The sequence below is a fragment of the Schistocerca nitens genome, chromosome 1 (assembly GCF_023898315.1).
Source record: "Schistocerca nitens isolate TAMUIC-IGC-003100 chromosome 1, iqSchNite1.1, whole genome shotgun sequence".
In the NCBI taxonomy this organism is placed as follows: Eukaryota; Metazoa; Arthropoda; class Insecta; order Orthoptera; family Acrididae; genus Schistocerca; species Schistocerca nitens.
The window spans coordinates 505,386,274-505,404,858 of NC_064614.1; the positions used below are offsets into that span (position 1 = coordinate 505,386,274).

Genomic DNA, 18,585 nt, shown 5'->3' on the forward strand with positions numbered 1-18,585 from the left:
CAACAGTGATGCTGTGTTCCAAGATTGACAGAGCCTCTATTCACACAGCAAGCATTGTCCAGGACTGGTTCTATGAGCAGGAGGATGAATTGTCACATCACTCCTGGCCACCACAGTCAACACATCTTAATATTATTAAGGCTTTGTGGTCCACTATAGAGGAAAGAGTGTATGACTGTTATCCAGCTCCATCACCATTACCTGAACTTGCCACTATTTTGCATAAAGAATGGTCAAAATTCTCTTGAAAGCCATACAGGACCTGTAATTATCCATTCAGAGATAACTGGAAGCTGTTTTGAATGCCAACAGTTTTCCTACACCATATTAGGCATGATAATGATTTGTGTTTTTGATGTTTCCATATTTTTGTCCTCCTCCTGTATATGCGGATAAATATGGAGCAACTCACAAGCTTAGTTTTGCTCCACATTTAAAAAACTATTAATGTTAAGCTGTACCATGTAACTGAGGGATTCACCAAATACAAAAAAGTAATGTGTCGCATTAACATGTAAGACAATCTTTCAATCACTGCTCTTCTATAATTTAAGCACGATAAATTTCTAATGATTATATTCAACACTATTTTATTCAAATTCTAAATAAAGGAGTATTTATTTCTCAAATTAAAAATTTTATTTCTAAAAATTTCATACATTTTTTGATTTATACCTTGGCTCTAATTTTTCTAAATCTGGTTATTGGTAATGAAAAGCTCCATCAAACTTCGATCAAATAGTAACATATGACAGCTTCAGATCATTGGAAAAATTTTTCACTGCCACTCCTAGAGTCGTCATGGATCCACCCCCAAACAGCACATTGCACAAGTTCATGTAATAAATGTACAGTGTTATTTAATCCTGTGGATAATTATTTCCAGAATAAGGAAGGGTATACTAATAAGGAATATATTTAAAAGGAAGGTACTTCAAGAATAATAATTTGTCATGATTTTACCAACCAGCAAATCACAGCCTAGAAAAGAAGAGTCTACAACAAAGTAAGTTATCATATAAAGAGATAGAAAAAAATCAAAGAAACATGGAAATATTTATCGCAAATTTTGTTACTCCAATGTGAAAGTGTTGCACAAATACTCAGTAATTTCCAGTGGAAGATCTTTACTGGAAGACATCGTGCATGATATAAAGTCTTAATATTTAAATCTGAGACACATTCATACCCATAATACCTACAACAACATGATCTGACAAATTTGGTATGTTAACTGTTGTTTAAAGAAAAGCTGAATGCAGCCTGAAGTTTGAACTGAATAGCAGAACGTTTTACATGACACTGACCCATTGGAGTTGACACACCACTGTCTTCCTCCAGTCCATGAATTGGTATCTCCAGCCAGCTGTGCAACATGGCTTATTTCAGATTAACAAATCATTGTCAGAAGTGAAAGGAGTAGCAAGTGATATAAAAAAATCCTCGTACTAATGCGGGACCAAACACCAAACGTTTCAATGTGCAGTCTGACTCTAACCCACTGAGCTATGTAACACTGTGAATCCAAGACGAATGAGGAGGTGTTTCTTCAGTGCAAAAGTTGAAAGTTAAATAAGAAAAGGCTGAAATGATGTATATACAATGTGTTTCCCTCTAAAGGACTGTACAATGAGTTGCTAAGTACAGACTCAGTAATGAACATTCCAATATGATACATACATAAAATCTGAGGTTTTTATTTACACATTTTCAATTTAAATTATGCAAAGAATTGTTTCCAATATTCTAATTTCACTACAAGGATATTTTGCAGACTGAATCCTCCTTAAACCATAAACATTCAACATATCTGATATTAAAATATGTGCACAGAGAACATAAAACACATTATCTTAAATTTCAATTATCCTTTCATGTAGCAGAGATACTGAGTCACAGATAGGCATAACAAAAAGATTGTCAAACAAATAACTTTTCAGCAAAAAAAAAGCCATCATAGTAATTATACAACATACACACATATTTACATATATACTCTGCTAGCCACTAAGCGGTGTGTGAGGGAGGGCACTATTCGCGCCAAAGTCATATTTACCCCCCTCTGTTCCACTCATGGATTATGCGAGGGAAAAATGACTGTCTGAATGCCTCAGTACGAGCTCTAATTTCACTTATATTTGAATGGTGATCATTGCACGATTTGAAAGTTGGTGGTAATAATATATGCTCTACATCCTTGGTGAAGATCGTGTTTTGGAATTTAGTGTGGAGCCCCTTCCATTTAGTGCATCGTCTATCTGCAAGTGTGTAACACTCTCACGATGGCTAACTGTACCAGTCACTAATCTTGCTGCTCTTCTTTGGACCTTCTCAATCTCTTGAATCAGACCCAACTGGTAAGGGTCCCATACAGACGAAAAATACTCTAAGACTGGATGAACTAACATATAGTAAGCAATTTCCTTTGTTGAAGGACTGCATCGCTTCAGGATTCTACCAATAAACTGCAATCTAGAGTTTGCCTTACCCATTACTTGTATAATCTGATTGTTCCATTTGAGATCATTTCGAATAGTCACACCCAGATACTTGCGGGCGTCACTGCTTCCAAAGACTGGGCATTTATTTTGTACTCATACATTGATGGGGATTTTCGCTTCGTTATATGCAGTAGGTTACACTTACTAATATTGAGAGATAACTGCCAGTCATTATCATGCATTTATTTTCTGCAAATCCTCATTGATTTGTCACAACTTTCTTGTGATACTACTTTCCTGTAGACTACAGCATTATCGGCAAACAGTCTAATGCCACTGTCAATACCATCAACCAGATCGTTTACATAAATTGTAAAAATCAGCGGACCTATTACACTGCCCTGGGGCACACGTGATAATGTTTCTGTTGAAGTCTCCCCATTCAGGACGACATACTGCTCTCTATTTCTTAGACAACTTTCTATCCAACCGCATATGTCATCAGATAGACCACACGCACGAACTTTTTGGAGCAAGCGACAGTGTGGAACTGAGTTGAATGCCTTTCAAAAGTTGAGGAACATGGCATCAACCTGGGAGATGGTATCTAGAGCCTGTTGTATATCTTGCACAAAGAAGGCCAGCTGTGTCTCGCATGACCACTGTTTCCTAAAACCATGCTGGTTTCTGCAGATGCGCTTCTCAGAGTCTAGAAAGGTCATTATGTCTAAACACAAAATATGTTCCATGATTCTACAACAAATCAATGTCAGTGAAGCTGGTCGCACTGGCCGAGTGGTTCTAGGTGCTTCAGTCCGTAACCGCGCGACTGCTACGGTCGCAGGTTCGAATCCTGCCTCGGGCATGGGTGTGTGTGATGTCCTTAGGTTAGTTAGGTTTAAATAGTTCTAAGTTCTAGTGGACTGATGACCTCAGATGCTAAGTCCCATACTGCTCAGAGCCAATGTCAGTGAAATTGGCCAGTAATTATGTGCATCTAAGGATCTTAACTGTTTTGCAATCCCACATGCACTAAACACTATGTCAGCCATCCTTGCATTTGTTTGATAATTGAAAGGAGGAATGGTGCTGCAGTCCTCTACCGTAAAAGAGTTTTTGAAAGCTAGGTTTAGAATTTCGGTATAGCGTCCCCAGTGCTATATTATGAAAAGACTTAAAAAACAATATTTATAAAGAAGAGACATTCAAAAATTGAATAATATATTTTTATCATGTAGCCGTAAAACAATAATTTCTCTGTCGAGAAATGCAAAGAAATGCAATGCAAAGAAATATAACAAAGTGATCTAAAGAGACGACAAGATATGGTCTTTTGTTAATTTTTTAGTCGTCTTCACTTCCTATCTTGTCTTTGTTGTGTATAGACGGACATCTTGCGAGTGCTGGCAAATGTAAGCATATTTGTATGAGTTAAGCATATAATATACCGATTTAATATTATTGTGAACTTTTAAATTGTAAGAGGTGATCCCGATTTCATGTCCGCCTTCCTTGAATTAACCTGCATTCAAGTAATTTACAGTTCAACAATCGCAGCTGCTGATGCAGCCAACGATGCCATTACGTGGCAATATTAACTTATGAAAAATTAGCGGAAGCGGAAAACTCGCCCGCTATTAACATAATATTAATTTTTCTCCACAGCCGCCCGACGTTGCAGAAAATACTTAGCTTTAAGATTCTTATTTTCAGTACCATAGCCGAGACCCAGAGCCAGGACTCCGACTACAATACAATGGTTAACGGAGGTAAGAAAAATACTCTCGCGCGTGGGGGGCCGCAATTGTAATTAATAACTAAAGATCTTTTGCTTTAAAGTGAACTGACTAGCCGAGGAAATTAATATGAAAAGTTTATTACATTATTCAGCTTGTATGCTCATGTTTTAAGATGCAGTGAGTCTAACATTCATTAACGTAACAAATAATTTGAGATTAATATTGTTAAAAAGGAGAACTTCAGGAAAGCATTTAATCGCAAAATCAAAATTAAATGGAATATCATTTTTATTAAGGCCCACCACGTAAGTCGGCAACAATCAAAAAATCAAAATGACAATAATAATATATTAAATTACGATGGCCGACGGGCGCGAGATTGGTGCCGCAACTTTGGGGCCCGATCAAAGAAAATACGAAATTTACTAATCTGACTCTATTGTAATGAATGTAATTATGTATGTGTTTAATTGTTGTAAAATATTAATGCTTATATGAATTCTTTTACATGTACAGCAACAAAACCACACCCTGAGGAGAACTGGAGAAGAAAAAGTGTAGAAAAGGAAAAGGGATTACGAGAAAGAAAAACAAAGGTAAGGCCTATTGTGCAAGCATCCTGTGTAGCTCTGTGCGGAATATCGAACCCATATGCACATGAGATACCTTCAGTGAAAAAAAAAAGTAAGTATATGCAATTTAAATTGTGTGCATTTGTGTATTTATGCGTTTATTTTTGGAGGGGATAATTATTCGTGTGTGTATCAGTGTTAAAGATTTGTCAGTGGCTTAAAGTGAATTTAGTATGCGTAAGATAGGACAACCTAAAGCATCCGTACCAGAAGAACAAAATTCTGTTAATATGGAAAGTGAGGGTCATTTGCAATACGTACACGAATCCCAAGCCACCGCCTCGGATAACATAATTTCCGGAGCGGGGGGCCAGGAACAGTGGATGGTGAATGACTCTCCACAGCAGAATGGGAATAGAGTAACAACAACTCTACTGCCTGGGCAGAGGGGCCAATCGAGTGCTAGATTAAGTGGGGCACCAGTATGCTCACCGATTGCAGACCCATTTGCAGAATTTCTGCGCAGGTTAGAAGAAAGAGATAGGGAAAAAGAAAGAATGTTAGAACAGAGGAAAAAACAACGAGACGAAAAACTGGCTCAGATGCTCTATGAGCAAGAGCAACAAAGAGAACAGAAAGAAAGGGAAAAAGAAAGAATGTTAGAACAGAGGGAAAAACAAAGAGACGAAAAACTGGCTCAGATGCTATATGAGCAAGAGAAAAAATTAACGCAAATGCTACATGACCAAGGGAAAGAATTTACGCAAAAGCTCAGTGAGCAAGAGCAGCGCAGTGAAGCGAAACTAGACCATATACAAAGCGAACTTGACGAGATGCGGGACGCGTGCAAAGAAATACCCGATCTTGTGCAAAGCTTAGCCGGCGAGATGCAAAAACTACAGATATCGCAGGCTAGGCTTGAAGATAATGTCCAGACTTTAACCAACCGCGTGGATAATGTGGAGATAGATGCACAGAAAAGTATTGACGCATATTTGGAAGTGCAAGCTCGAAAAGTAGAAAAAGAATTAAATGAATGGCTAGAAGTAAAGGATCGCGAGATATCTGCAAAGATTAAAAGCGACGTAAAAACAGCTGTAGAACAAGTGACTGCAGCCGCAAGTGTAAATATTGACGCTAGCGCTGCCGCACTACATGCCGAATTAACACAGATCAAGTCCCGTGTGACAGCGGAGTTGCCAAATTGGCAACAGGAGGTCGCGCGGAGACTGTCTGTGTTGGAAAGCAATGTAAACAGTGGCGGACAGATAATGAATCCGACTCCGCATACTGATTACTATAATAACGCTGACGGTAGGCAGGGTGCGAGTGCGCAACCGCAACCTAATGCGAATTATGAGCATGAACAACATGCGATACCGTGCAGCGCACATCACGAAGTAATGAGTGTCACAGAATGTAGCAGTCAGATGTGCAAAAAAGAGGACAATGTAATAAAACGCAGGACATTCCAACCCTTCAATAGCGAAAAACGAAATGTCCACCCTGTGGTATTTATTAAGAGCTTCAGGAATGTGTTTCCCAGGACATGGACAGAAAGGCAAAGAATACAGTTTGTGGTCTCCTTTATTCAAGGTGACGCGGCACTGTGGGCCACCGACGTGTCCAAAAAATGTCTAACGATGCAACAGTTTGAAGGTGATTTCTTGCAAAAATTCTGGTCCGATAGCGTCCAAGAAAGACTACGAAAGGAGTTGTACAGTCCAGAAATGTACAATCCTAAGATGGGAACGTTACGCAAATATTTCGAAAAGTATATAAACAAAACCAGGTACTGGGACGAGCCAATGTCCGATCGTGACATAATCAGGTTAATAAAAATGAGGTTGCCCAGTGAAATTTAAAGATATTTCATCAATGTGCCAGAATACGATATAGAACAATTCATGGAAATAGTGGATTCTGTTGACTTATTGATCGAAGATATGAAAACCGAAAACAAGTGGAACCATGCAGGCTGTAATCAACAAAAAGCCGATTACAATGGCAGCCACAGTAACGGTAGTAACTTAGTACCAAATGGTAACGGGAATAGGCAAGAGCACCGGCAACAGAATCGAGGCACAAACAATGGCAAGGGTTATAACGGCAATGGTTATAATCGTCAAAATCGAAAGAGACATCATGATGGACGCATGAGTAATGGATATAATGGTAACGGCAATCCGCAATGGCAGAACAACCGGAACCAGTGGGGTGGTTGTAATGAACCGACACCACAGTGGCAACAAAACACAGCGCCACAATGGAACGCCAACCCAGGTCTTTCACAGAACATGTCAGGGAGTTACAACCGACCACCGCAAAACCAGAGCCGTACATAATATCAAAATACACCATCGGGCGGGGGGCGGGGGGGGGGGGGGGGGGGGGGGGGGGGGGGGGGCAGGGCGGCCAATCCAACAGTAGCAACAACAACAACCAGAAACACAATGTGAGGTTACTGGAAGTGACAGACAACTGTCAACCCACTAATGCTCATCCGTTAAACTTAAGACAGCCACAATACGCTCTCCGTTGCTGGCTGCAGGATGGTGTAGTGAGGGCACATTCATGGATGACAGCCAAAAACTGTGTATGCTGAGATACAATGACGGAATAAAAATAGAAAAGGAACTTGTAGACATACCGCAGAAGTGTAACCGAACCGACAAAAGTGTTGTGCAGGCTATATTGCAAGCAGATATGTACGGAGCACCAATACAGATAATAGTCGATACCGGTGCGTCAACCAATGTCATGAGTGAAAATTTTTACAAGTACTTGAGTCAAAATAATAGAATACCCCTATTGCCAGTGAAGAATTATCGTGTAACAGGTGGAATAGGTGCACAATCTCATATCATAAAGCACCAGGTGCAAGTCGAGTTTACGGTAGGAAATGAATCAATGAAAAGCTCGTTCCTAGTAGTTAAAGGATTAGGTGTTGCTTGCATCCTGGGGATGGAATTTTTACGCCAGAGGGACGCAATAATCGACCTCTTGTGCGGGGAAGTAAGCCTTATGAATGAGGGTAGACGGGTAATTTTGCCGTTGTTGAGGACACGGGAAGTGCACGGTAAATATTGCCGGAACTTTCAGTCAAGATTCGAAGGAATACAGGTAATGAATTTATATTCTGACTTAAGTACAAGACAAGCATATTTTAAAGATTTTATTACTGAAGACAAAGAGGAAAAAAGGAAACTGATAGCCATGAAAGTCAGGGAGTCATAACATTTGACTGATGCACAACAAAACGAATTGACTCAGCTACTTACAGATTATGGGAATGTGTTTTCGGAAAAACCCGGTGTTATCGAGGGCTACACCTATAACATCGAAGTGGTACCTCACGATACTTTCTGTCACGCAAACTACACCATCCCATGGTCAAAGAACGGAGACAATTCCACAAAGCATCCTCACCACCATAAAACTCAAAAGACAAAAACTGAAGTCTAATGGAAACAGTGGCGCATCAAAACTTCATTCACAGGAGACGATCGATGTCATGTATTCTGCAGGACAGTGCTAGCTTGACACTCGGAAACTGGCGAAAACTTAACAACTGCCGCACTAATACATGCTTCTTTCCCACGAGCGTAACCATCTGCAGCGGGAAACAAATATTATGTTGGTTGTGTGTATGTTTCATGTGCTACGTTGGAGATGCGTAGCAGAGCTGACTCTGGCCAACAAGTGCGGGGGGCGAATATCACCCCACTCTGCCACGCCCGGGCGAGACAGAAGCGCATCGCCAACCGTGCAGCCGATCAGCTGATTCTGACGTTCCGCGACGGCGAGAGACACGCTGGCGTCGAACGGGCATTGACCTCTCCGCAGCCGCCACGAACGCCGACCACCAAACACACCAACCGACGCCGTCGCGAGCTAAACGTCGCGGCGTAGATCATCAATGACACCGCAATCAATTGTTATAATGACCTCATTTCTTTGCATAGTGCAACAAAAAAAATATTTGTAATGTATGCACTTCCTGTTCTCCAATAACATCCCAGAAACAATTAAGTGAAAGTGACCAAAGCAGTTAGTCTGCCGCTCCGCCGAGGTTTTCCCCAGGGTTTCCCTACGGCCGTGCCAAATGGGGAGCGAACAGTTGACACCCCTGGGACTTCAAGTTCTACAGACTAACTCGTGATTGTATACCTTTGAACACTGCAAAAGTTGCAACACTAAAAAGAAGCAGCCAAAATGAAACTAATTGTATTCTATGTCCTTTTGTACATGACTGTATATGTAACCAATTGTATATTGTATTGTTATGTAGATAACTTCATCTGTATTACACTTTGTGTGCAACACACCTCAATAATTACTACGGTGTAAACATACGATGTGACATATGTAGACTGTGAAAGAAAAATCTGCGTGTGGACACTGTGGACATGAAAGAGGAAATATTTATGTCAAAAAACATGAACATTTTTTATGACAAACATTTCGGGGGGCAATATAGCGTCCCCAGTGCTATATTACGAAAAGACTTAAAAAACAATATTTATAAAGAAGAGACATTCAAAAATTGAATAATATATTTTTATCATGTAGCCGTAAAACAATAATTTCTCTGTCGAGAAATGCAAAGAAATGCAATGCAAAGAAATATAACAAAGTGATCTAAAGAGACGACAAGATACGGTCTTTTGTTAATTTTTTAGTCGTCTTCACTTCCTATCTTGTCTTTGTTGTGTATAGACGGACATCTTGCGAGTGCTGGCAAATGTAAGCATATTTGTATGAGTTAAGCATATAATATACCGATTTAATATTATTGTGCACTTTTAATTTGTAAGAGGTGATCCCAATTTCATGTCCGCCTTCCTTGAATTAACCTGCATTCAAGTAATTTAAAGTTCAACAATCGCAGCTGCTGATGCAGCCAGCGACGCCATTACGTGGCAATATTAACTTATGAAAAATTAGCGGAAGTGGAAAACTCGCCCGCTATTAACATAATATTAATTTTTCTCCACAGCCGCCCGACGTTGCAGAAAATACTTAGCTTTAAGATTCTTATTTTCAGTACCATAGCCGAGACCCAGAGCCAGGACTCCGACTACAATACAATGGTTAACGGAGGTAAGAAAAATACTCTCGCGCATGTGTGGGCCGCAATTGTAATTAATAACTAAAGATCTTTTGCTTTAAAGTGAACTGACTAGCCGAGGAAATTAATATGAAAAGTTTATTACATTATTCAGCTTGTATGCTCATGTTTTAAGATGCAGCGAGTCTAACATTCATTAACGTAACAAATAATTTGAGATTAATATTGTTAAAAAGGAGAACTTCAGGAAAGCATTTAATCGCAAAATCAAAATTAAATGGAATATCATTTTTATTAAGGCCCACCACGTAAGTCGGCAACAATCAAAAATCAAAATAACAATAATAATATATTAAATTACGACGGACGCGAGTATTTCTTAGACAACTTTCTATCCAACCGCATATGTCATCAGATAGACCACACGCACGAACTTTTTGGAGCAAGCGACAGTGTGGAACTGAGTTGAATGCCTTTCAAAAGTTGAGGAACATGGCATCAACCTGGGAGATGGTATCTAGAGCCTGTTGTATATCTTGCACAAAGAAGGCCAGCTGTGTCTCGCATGACCACTGTTTCCTAAAACCATGCTGGTTTCTGCAGATGAGCTTCTCAGAGTCTAGAAAGGTCATTATGTCTAAACACAAAATATGTTCCATGATTCTACAACAAATCAATGTCAGTGAAGCTGGCCGCACTGGCCGAGTGGTTCTAGGTGCTTCAGTCCGGAACCACGCGACTGCTACGGTCGCAGGTTCGAATCCTGCCTCGGGCATGGGTGTGTGTGATGTGCTTAGGTTAGTTAGGTTTAAATAGTTCTAAGTTCTAGTGGACTGATGACCTCAGATGTTAAGTCCCATAGTGCTCAGAGCCAATGTCAGTGCAATTGGCCAGTAATTATGTGCATCTAAGGATCTTACTGCTTTGCAATCCCAGATGCACTAAACACTATGTCAGCCATCCTTGCATTTGTTCAATAATTGAAAGGAGGAATGGTGCTGCAGTCCTCTACCGTAAAAGAGTTTTTGAAAGCTAGGTTTTGAATTTCGGCCTTTTGTTTATCATCATCCGTTACATTACCAATACTGCCAGCAAGAGAAGGTATTGAATTATTTGTAGCATTCATAGATTTTACATACGAGCAAAATTTTTTGGGGTTATTTTTATTAGCTGCAGATAAAATATTGCTTTCAAATTTGTTAAAAGAATCTCTCATTGACCTTTTGACAGCTGCTTGCATTTTGCATAATTTATGTTTGTCAGTGGGGCAGCGACTACGTTTAAAATGACTGTGCAAAATTCTCTGCTTTCTCAGCAACTTCCTAATATGTTGGTTGAACCAAGGTGGCTCCTTTCCCTCCCCTGTATTTTTGCTAGGCACATATTTCTCTAGCAATACCTTTAAATTCCACAGTGAATGTTTGGAGCTGACTACGAAGATATCCATTAATGACACTTTTATCTGCTTCCACAAACAAGAAAACTTCTGACATAGAAGCCACAAAACTTACTCAAAAAGATCAGGTCTGTTTGTCACCAAGATCTCTAAGATGTTCTCATCTCAAGTTGGTTTTCTAACCAACTGCTCAAGGTTGTATGTTGAGCGTGCTCCTAGAATAACTTCACACGAGTCTTTGCTTCTGCCCCATACACAAACACACACTCTCTCTCTCCCTCTCTCTCTCTTCCACAAAACACAACTCAGATTCAAGAGTCTGGCCTCGGCAGCCAGAGACAGTGGTCATGTGTGAATGAGTTGTAGTTACGTGAATGTGTGTGTGTGTGTGTGTGTGTGTGTGTGTGTGTGCTTTGTCTACTTCTGATGAAGACCTTTTTTACCAAAAACTTACCTATTTTATAGCCTCTTTGTTGTGTCCATCTGTGACTCAACATCTCTGCTATATCGTGAATGGCAATCTATTCTCCCCATAATATTACCATTATCCCATCCTAGATTTTCCACTTTCAAGCATATATACTTCCTATACTTGACCAGTTGCTTTTCTTTCTTAAATTATTATCTCTGCTTGTGGTAGAGGGAAGAACAACAAATTGTCTTACCTGCCTCTCAATCTGACTGCCTCATCCCACTCCTTTTGACCCATAGCAGCTGCCACTCCTCTTGTTCTCTCAACACACTCCATGAGAGGCAGTCGAACAATGCGGTTGCCAGTTATAGAAATTAGTATTCCCTCATTGTCTTCTGATGTTTCCATTAATGCCATAACAGCCTCTGCACCCATACGACAACCCTGGTTTTTTTTTTTATTTAATAAAAAAAGAAAGAAATAAAGAAAGAAAGTTTCTCACTGTCTTTCACACAGGAATAATTATGTGCACAAGATAACTTCCTAGCTATCCATATCTAAAAATGAAATTAATTATTAAAATAATATATTATACAAATGAGTATGGCATACTTTATGTTAACTTTCAGTGAAAAGTTCACAAAGAAATATCTCAGACAAGTGTCTTATAAAGCACTGTTAACAAGAAGCAGGTTGTGCAAGTCTGCAGGTTATTGTGGCCATTGTCACTGAAGTTAAAATCTTCTAGGTCGTTCAGCCACATCAAATTTCTTCTAAACTATTTGTATTTAGTAGTTTTAGTAAAATCAACCAATGGGTTTTGCTAGCTTTTATTCTATCTGTATGTACGTATATAATTTTATAATCTAGTTAAGCAGAATAATGTTTCTGTTATAAAGATGTGTTGATACCAATGATAAGATTTTGTACATGATGTAAATATGTAATATTTTATACTGTTCTGTACTTTGACAAGTCCAGTATCATGAATGTGATAATACAGTTGCTAAATAAATAAGTTAATTAATTAACATTTTGACTCCTTTACTGGGATCCTCTTCAGGATCTTGTCATGCCCACTGTAGATTGAGCAGTCTACTGTGGACTCTAGAAGATCCTGAAGATGATATCAGCAGAGGGATCAAAATGTTGATAGCTTAGAAGAAATATGACATGGCTTAACAACCCCAGAAGAGTTGAACTTCAAGAAGTAGGTTACTTTTCTAATGAATTCGTTGAGTGTGCCTTCTGCTTATTGACATTTGGTAGTAACCTTTTACATACAATTAGGTGAAGTGGTATGTACATGAAACACTAAGAGTTTTATCTGGCAACTGTAAGATTTACATGGTGCGCTGAACATTGTATGTTTGATTTCCCACTAAGAAAAAATGTTAGGGTCATTTACCCAGAAAAGCTAGAGAAAAATTTCTGCCCATAACCATTTTGAATAGTCTTCCAGTTGACAGAATGGCCAGTCAAGAGAATTATCAAGAATAGGAGTAAAAATATAATATTTCCATTTTCTGACAGCCATGTACTAATCAACCACAATATTATTGCACTTGGCCTTCTGTGGCCTTTAACAAAAACATTTGGTGATTTTACAGTAAAATAAAATACAGCGGCGACTAACAAAAATGCATTGCAATGTGAATGCTTTCAGGACACTTTTGCATGTACTATTAAGTGGTTCAGAATATCCTCATGATAAAATCTCATGATAAGTTGACCAAAGCGCCCTCACTCGCAGGTGCACTAATACTGCGTTCATTAATATATTGGGGTGCACCATTCTTAAATAATATCAGCAGATGTAAAATCAAATGCCAATTTTTATGTTCTCAGGGAAGAAGTTTAATTCTCTAAATACATTCCTCAGAATGACTTTGTGATCATTATTGCTGGTTTTAATGACAGTAACTGAAGTACAACAGATTTTAAGACTAGTATACAGAGAGTGATTTCATGAAGAAATTACAGACCTCTGCTGCTATGTACAAAATTATGTATGCGTATAACAATCCAGAAATTGGCAGTATCATATATAATATGAACTGCACTGCAATAGAACTAGCAGATATGTTTCAACATCACTGTAATTTATATCAACCATTCTTTACAAATATAAGATTACACAAAAACACAAAATGGAAATTTAACTACATTGAAGTTTTGATTCCTCTACTTGTTGCATGCAGGAGAGAACCCAAGTAATAAAAATGACTACCTGTAACCAGCTGTGAAACCTCTTGACCATAGAAAGAAGAGAGGTAAAATCTTCATCCAGGTCACTTCTCATTACCAGAGAAAGGTGCCATATGAAACTGTAAGTACACCTCCTACCAACAGAAAAGGCTAATTGGGATCCACATCCCATGCAAAAGTGTTAAGAATAACAGCTCAATCAGTGTCTGAAAGAAAGCAGTACCCACATTTATTTGAAAACAAACTAGCTACTAAACAAGAATCAACAAGGAAAGCTCCAGAGAGGAACAGTGATTTCTCATTGATGACTGCGAGAGAATCATTTTGCACTCAGTGTGATCGAGAAGCTAGCCGCAGCTGCAAGTACACAATCTTCTTGTGACAGAAACTGTACAAATACAGTAAGCAATATGTTCGTGTAAAAGAATCCCAGTCTACTTGCTTGTGATGACAAAATGCACCGGAATCAATTGCACTGTTACTAGCCACATTAAAAATCATTATTTCAATTACATAATTTAATTTAATAACAGAGTTACTGAAAAATTTGCACTTATGTAATTTAACACATTACAATCAGATGAGCTGTACTGTATTAGTGATTATTCAACTTGATAACCTTCCTGTCTTGATAATGTAACCACCAGCATTCAGAAAAATCAGTACAAGCTGTTGTATGTTTTTTGATCTGATAAAAAATCTTTATAGTTAAGATTACAAATTAAAATGTAGTGAAAGTAAGTATATTATGTTTCTGAAAGATGAGTACAATGAAAGCTACAGGACACAATTAAAGGTGGTGATATGAAATGATATTCACAAAAGGACTCATCTTGATGATGAACTCAGGTTATTAATTAATGCAGATTCAAGTATGTTCCAAGGAAAAGAAAAAAATAAAGGAACTGCCAGAACAAATTATCTCACAGCTGCGCAAAAACTGTTCACAAATGATCTACAAATGCTTAGAACACTGATGATGATTTCTTGTGAAGAATTTAAAAAAATGTTATGCAGAGAAAGCCAAACATGCAGCGTTAAATAGCAAACATTGGTAAGAAATCAGATTATCCAGTCAAAAACTTATGATTACGTTACAACAACAATGGAAATTCTTAGATATAATAACACATGAAATGAAGGAAAGTATACTGCTCATCTTCAGCTGACTGATGTGTGGTGCATAGAAACATGTAATAGAAAACAGAATTTACACTAGTTTTTGAGCTCTTGTTTTTTCTCTAGTAGAAGTACATATTCACACACTCAGCCATACAGTTACCCTAATGCACCCCTCCCCCCCCCCCCCCCCCGCCCCAAAGGGACTGAATTTTTTTTTCTTTGGGGGGGGGGGGGGGGTTAAAGAAGGACACATGAGGCAAGAGGGTAGCAGCATAATGTGAGAAAAGTCTTTTGACAGATGATTCAGAAGCTCAACAAAACAAAAGGACTTCAGACAGACAGCAGAGCACATAAGAGATAGAGAAAGGGAGGGAGTCAGAGGAGGGCATAGGCTGAAATGCCAATTTTTATGTTCTCAGGGAAGAAGTTTAATTCTCTAAATACATTCCTCAGAATGACTTTGTGATCATTATTGCTGGTTTTAATGACAGTAACTGAAGTACAACAGATTTTAAGACTAGTATACAGAGAGTGATTTCATGAAGAAATTACAGACCTCTGCTGCTATGTACAAAATGAGAGTGGAGGAAGGTGAAGATGAGAAGTAAGATAAGAAGGAAAGGAGGACAGAGAGGAAAGAGAGAAAGGGAGGGGTGGAAGAGGGGTGAGAAAGGGTAAGGAGAGAGGGTTGAGAGAGGGCAAGGAGGTAGGGATGGAGAGAGAGATAGAGAGAGAGAGAGAGAGAATGTTCACATGAAGGTTGGGGGGAGGTAACACAAGGCAGTGGGACACTGGTTAGCTGAGGTTTAGGCCAAAGGGACTGCAAGAGCACAGTATATGTTGGAGAGACAACTCCCATCTGCTTAGTTAAGAGAAATTAGTGCTGGTAGAGGGTATCAAAATGGCTTGTGTAGTGAAGCAGCTGTTGAAATCATTTCTGTTGTCATGTCAGAGGAGGAGATGGCACAAGAGATCTGTTTATGGTTGAGATGGATAGGATACTGACTGTCAATACAGGCTCTGGTAAGGTTATTGTTATATTACAACAGCTCCTACTTCCCACTGCAGATATTTCATTTCATTCATTTCATTTTATTATCTTCCTGTATATCATTTACATGATGTAGGAATTGTCACAACAAAGTTATCATACTAGTACAAGTACTACAGACATAATAATGGAACATCACTTTCAAGGCATTCTTTAAAAGTACAAATTTAGACATATAAATTAAAATTTTTGGCAATAAATTTACACACAATCAAAGTACTCATCTACATCATAGAAAGTTTTGCTTAAAAGGTAATTTTTAAGCTCAGTCTTAAATTTTACTTCATCTGTTATTGCCTTCATGTACACTGGCAGAGCATTGTAGAGTTTTATTCCAAAATAACTTACATGCTTTTGGGTTTGTGTTGTCCTTACCCTTTCTACATACAAATTCTTACGAGTTCTAGTATTATAATTATGGCAGTCCTCATTTGTAAGTAGATTTTTCATATGTGCTCTTGTACACAGAATGCTTTTAAAAATATACAGTGATGGTATTGTGAGTATTTGCAATTCTTTGAAAAGGGGCCTACAATGAGTTCTTGGAGAGTTATGTGTTATGATTCGTATAGCTCTTTTCTGAAATTTGAAGATATCTGTTAAGCTTGATTTAGTTTTACCCCAGAACACTATGCCGTAAGACACAATGGACTGAAAGTAAGCAAAATACACTAGTCTAGTACAGTCTGTGCTGCATACTCTAGATAATATCCTCAATGCAAAACATGCAAAATTGAGCCTTTGGGATAAGTACTTGACATGGTCTTTCCTGCTTAAGTTTTGATCAATGTGCATGCCCAAAAACTTTGTGGATTGTACACTCTCTATCTTCTTATCCATTAGTTTTAACTGGAGGTCCTTATCTTGAGTTGCTTTGCCATACTGTATATAATTTGTTTTACTTAGATTAAGTGTTAACTCATTAGCATTAAACCAATGTTGAATATATTTCAGGACTATATCAGTTGTGGTGGTTAATGATGTTTTATCATCACTTATAATTATGCTAGTGTCATCTGCGAAAACATTACTTTGGTAGAAATATTAGGATTTTTTATGTCATTTATGTAAAGCAAGAATAATAAGGGACCAAGAACACTGCCCTGTGGGACACCTATTTCCAATTTCTTTGATAGGGCATGTATAGGTGATGAGGTTGCAAGGAAAAGACTTTTTGCCATAAAATGGGTGAAAACTGCCAAAATGGAGGTACAGTTGGTGGTTGGTGCACTTGATATGAATAGACATATTCATGGAGGCATCGGAGAGGTGGAGATCAACATCTAGGAAGGTGGCTTGTTGAGTTGAGAAATACTGGGCAAGACAGACTTGGCAGAAGGTGTTAAGATTATGGAGAAAATGACAAAGGTTGCCCTGTCATGAGTTCAGATCATGAAAATGTCATCTAAAAGCTAAACCAGACAAAAGTTCCTCATCCTATTTCCCTCCCTCTCTCCTCCTTTCTCTCTCCTCCCTCTTGCACCCCTCTTTTCTATCTTCCTTCCCCATTCCTCTCCTCAACTACACACTCCTCTGTTCTTCTCATCTCTTGTCCCCCCTCCTTTCTTTGGCCTTTGCCTTATATGCTCTACTCTCTTCTGAACTCCTTTCACCTTGTTGTACAGCCATAAGTCATCTGTCGAAAGACCTGCCTCACACTATTTATTTTCATTTTTGCCTAATTACCACTAATATGCATGAGTATAATCTGCATTTCCATAAAAGAGAAAGTTGGCCCTCAGTCTTAAGGAATATAGCACCAGGTCTAATTTTGTGCTTAGTTTCGTGTATGTAATTAATTTACTAATTTATTTTGACCATTCCTACTTATTATCCTTTGCTGCAAATCATTATAGGGTTAAATCAGTAATTGTTTTGAGACTCAGCTTCTGTTGTTGTCTTATAGATAAATATTAAATCTGTACTGATTATAAACATTTGGTATAAGGATTCTTAAAGTACTTATTTGGGTCTACTCAAAAACATATTACCAAAGCAAGGCCTTAATTATTCCAAAATAATTACCAGGTTTGTCAAAAGTATTGTTTATATATCTGTTAATTTCATTATTTAAACAAATAATTCAGCCTAACCTTTGTGGTAGAAGGAACTGTTAAAAAGAAGGAATTTTTTGATGTATTCAGTTAATTGAATGAGTTATGTTTTAATTGTAATTTCTGTAACTTAAACATCAAGCAATGTATAGTGTCAATGCCTGTTATTGTGAGGGTATATAAAGGATCAATTTTTGGTCCCATCACAGTCAGTCAGTAAGTCCAAGGCCAATTTTCACACGTGAAACATGTATTGGTTAGATTAAGAACAATGCGTCAACTTAACAGTGGAATAAGTGTAACACAAATAGGCTGGATGTTAGAACAATTAATGAAAATGTCTGTTTAATTTATTTGAAAAATAGTGTCACACTTACCATATTATTCTGCAAGAACTGTGTGGTTAGGTTTACACTGCTCATAGATGTTCAACAGTAAACTATTGTAGCGGTATGTTGATGTTGCCTGGAACCTATTATTAAGGCTTATTAACATTTAGCAACAGTGATCTGGCCATAT

At 38.3% G+C, this 18,585-nt stretch overlaps 1 protein-coding gene across 1 annotated transcript in view; it reads right to left on the reverse strand.

The window, feature by feature from the left end:
• LOC126256905 (ATP-dependent 6-phosphofructokinase-like) overlaps positions 1–18,585 on the reverse strand; it is a 408,122-nt gene that overhangs the window by 201,506 nt on the left and 188,031 nt on the right. Inside the window, exon 7 of the mRNA XM_049955523.1 lies at positions 11,885–12,075. Coding sequence (XP_049811480.1) covers positions 11,885–12,075 — 191 coding nt within the window. The remainder of the gene's footprint in view (positions 1–11,884; positions 12,076–18,585) is intronic.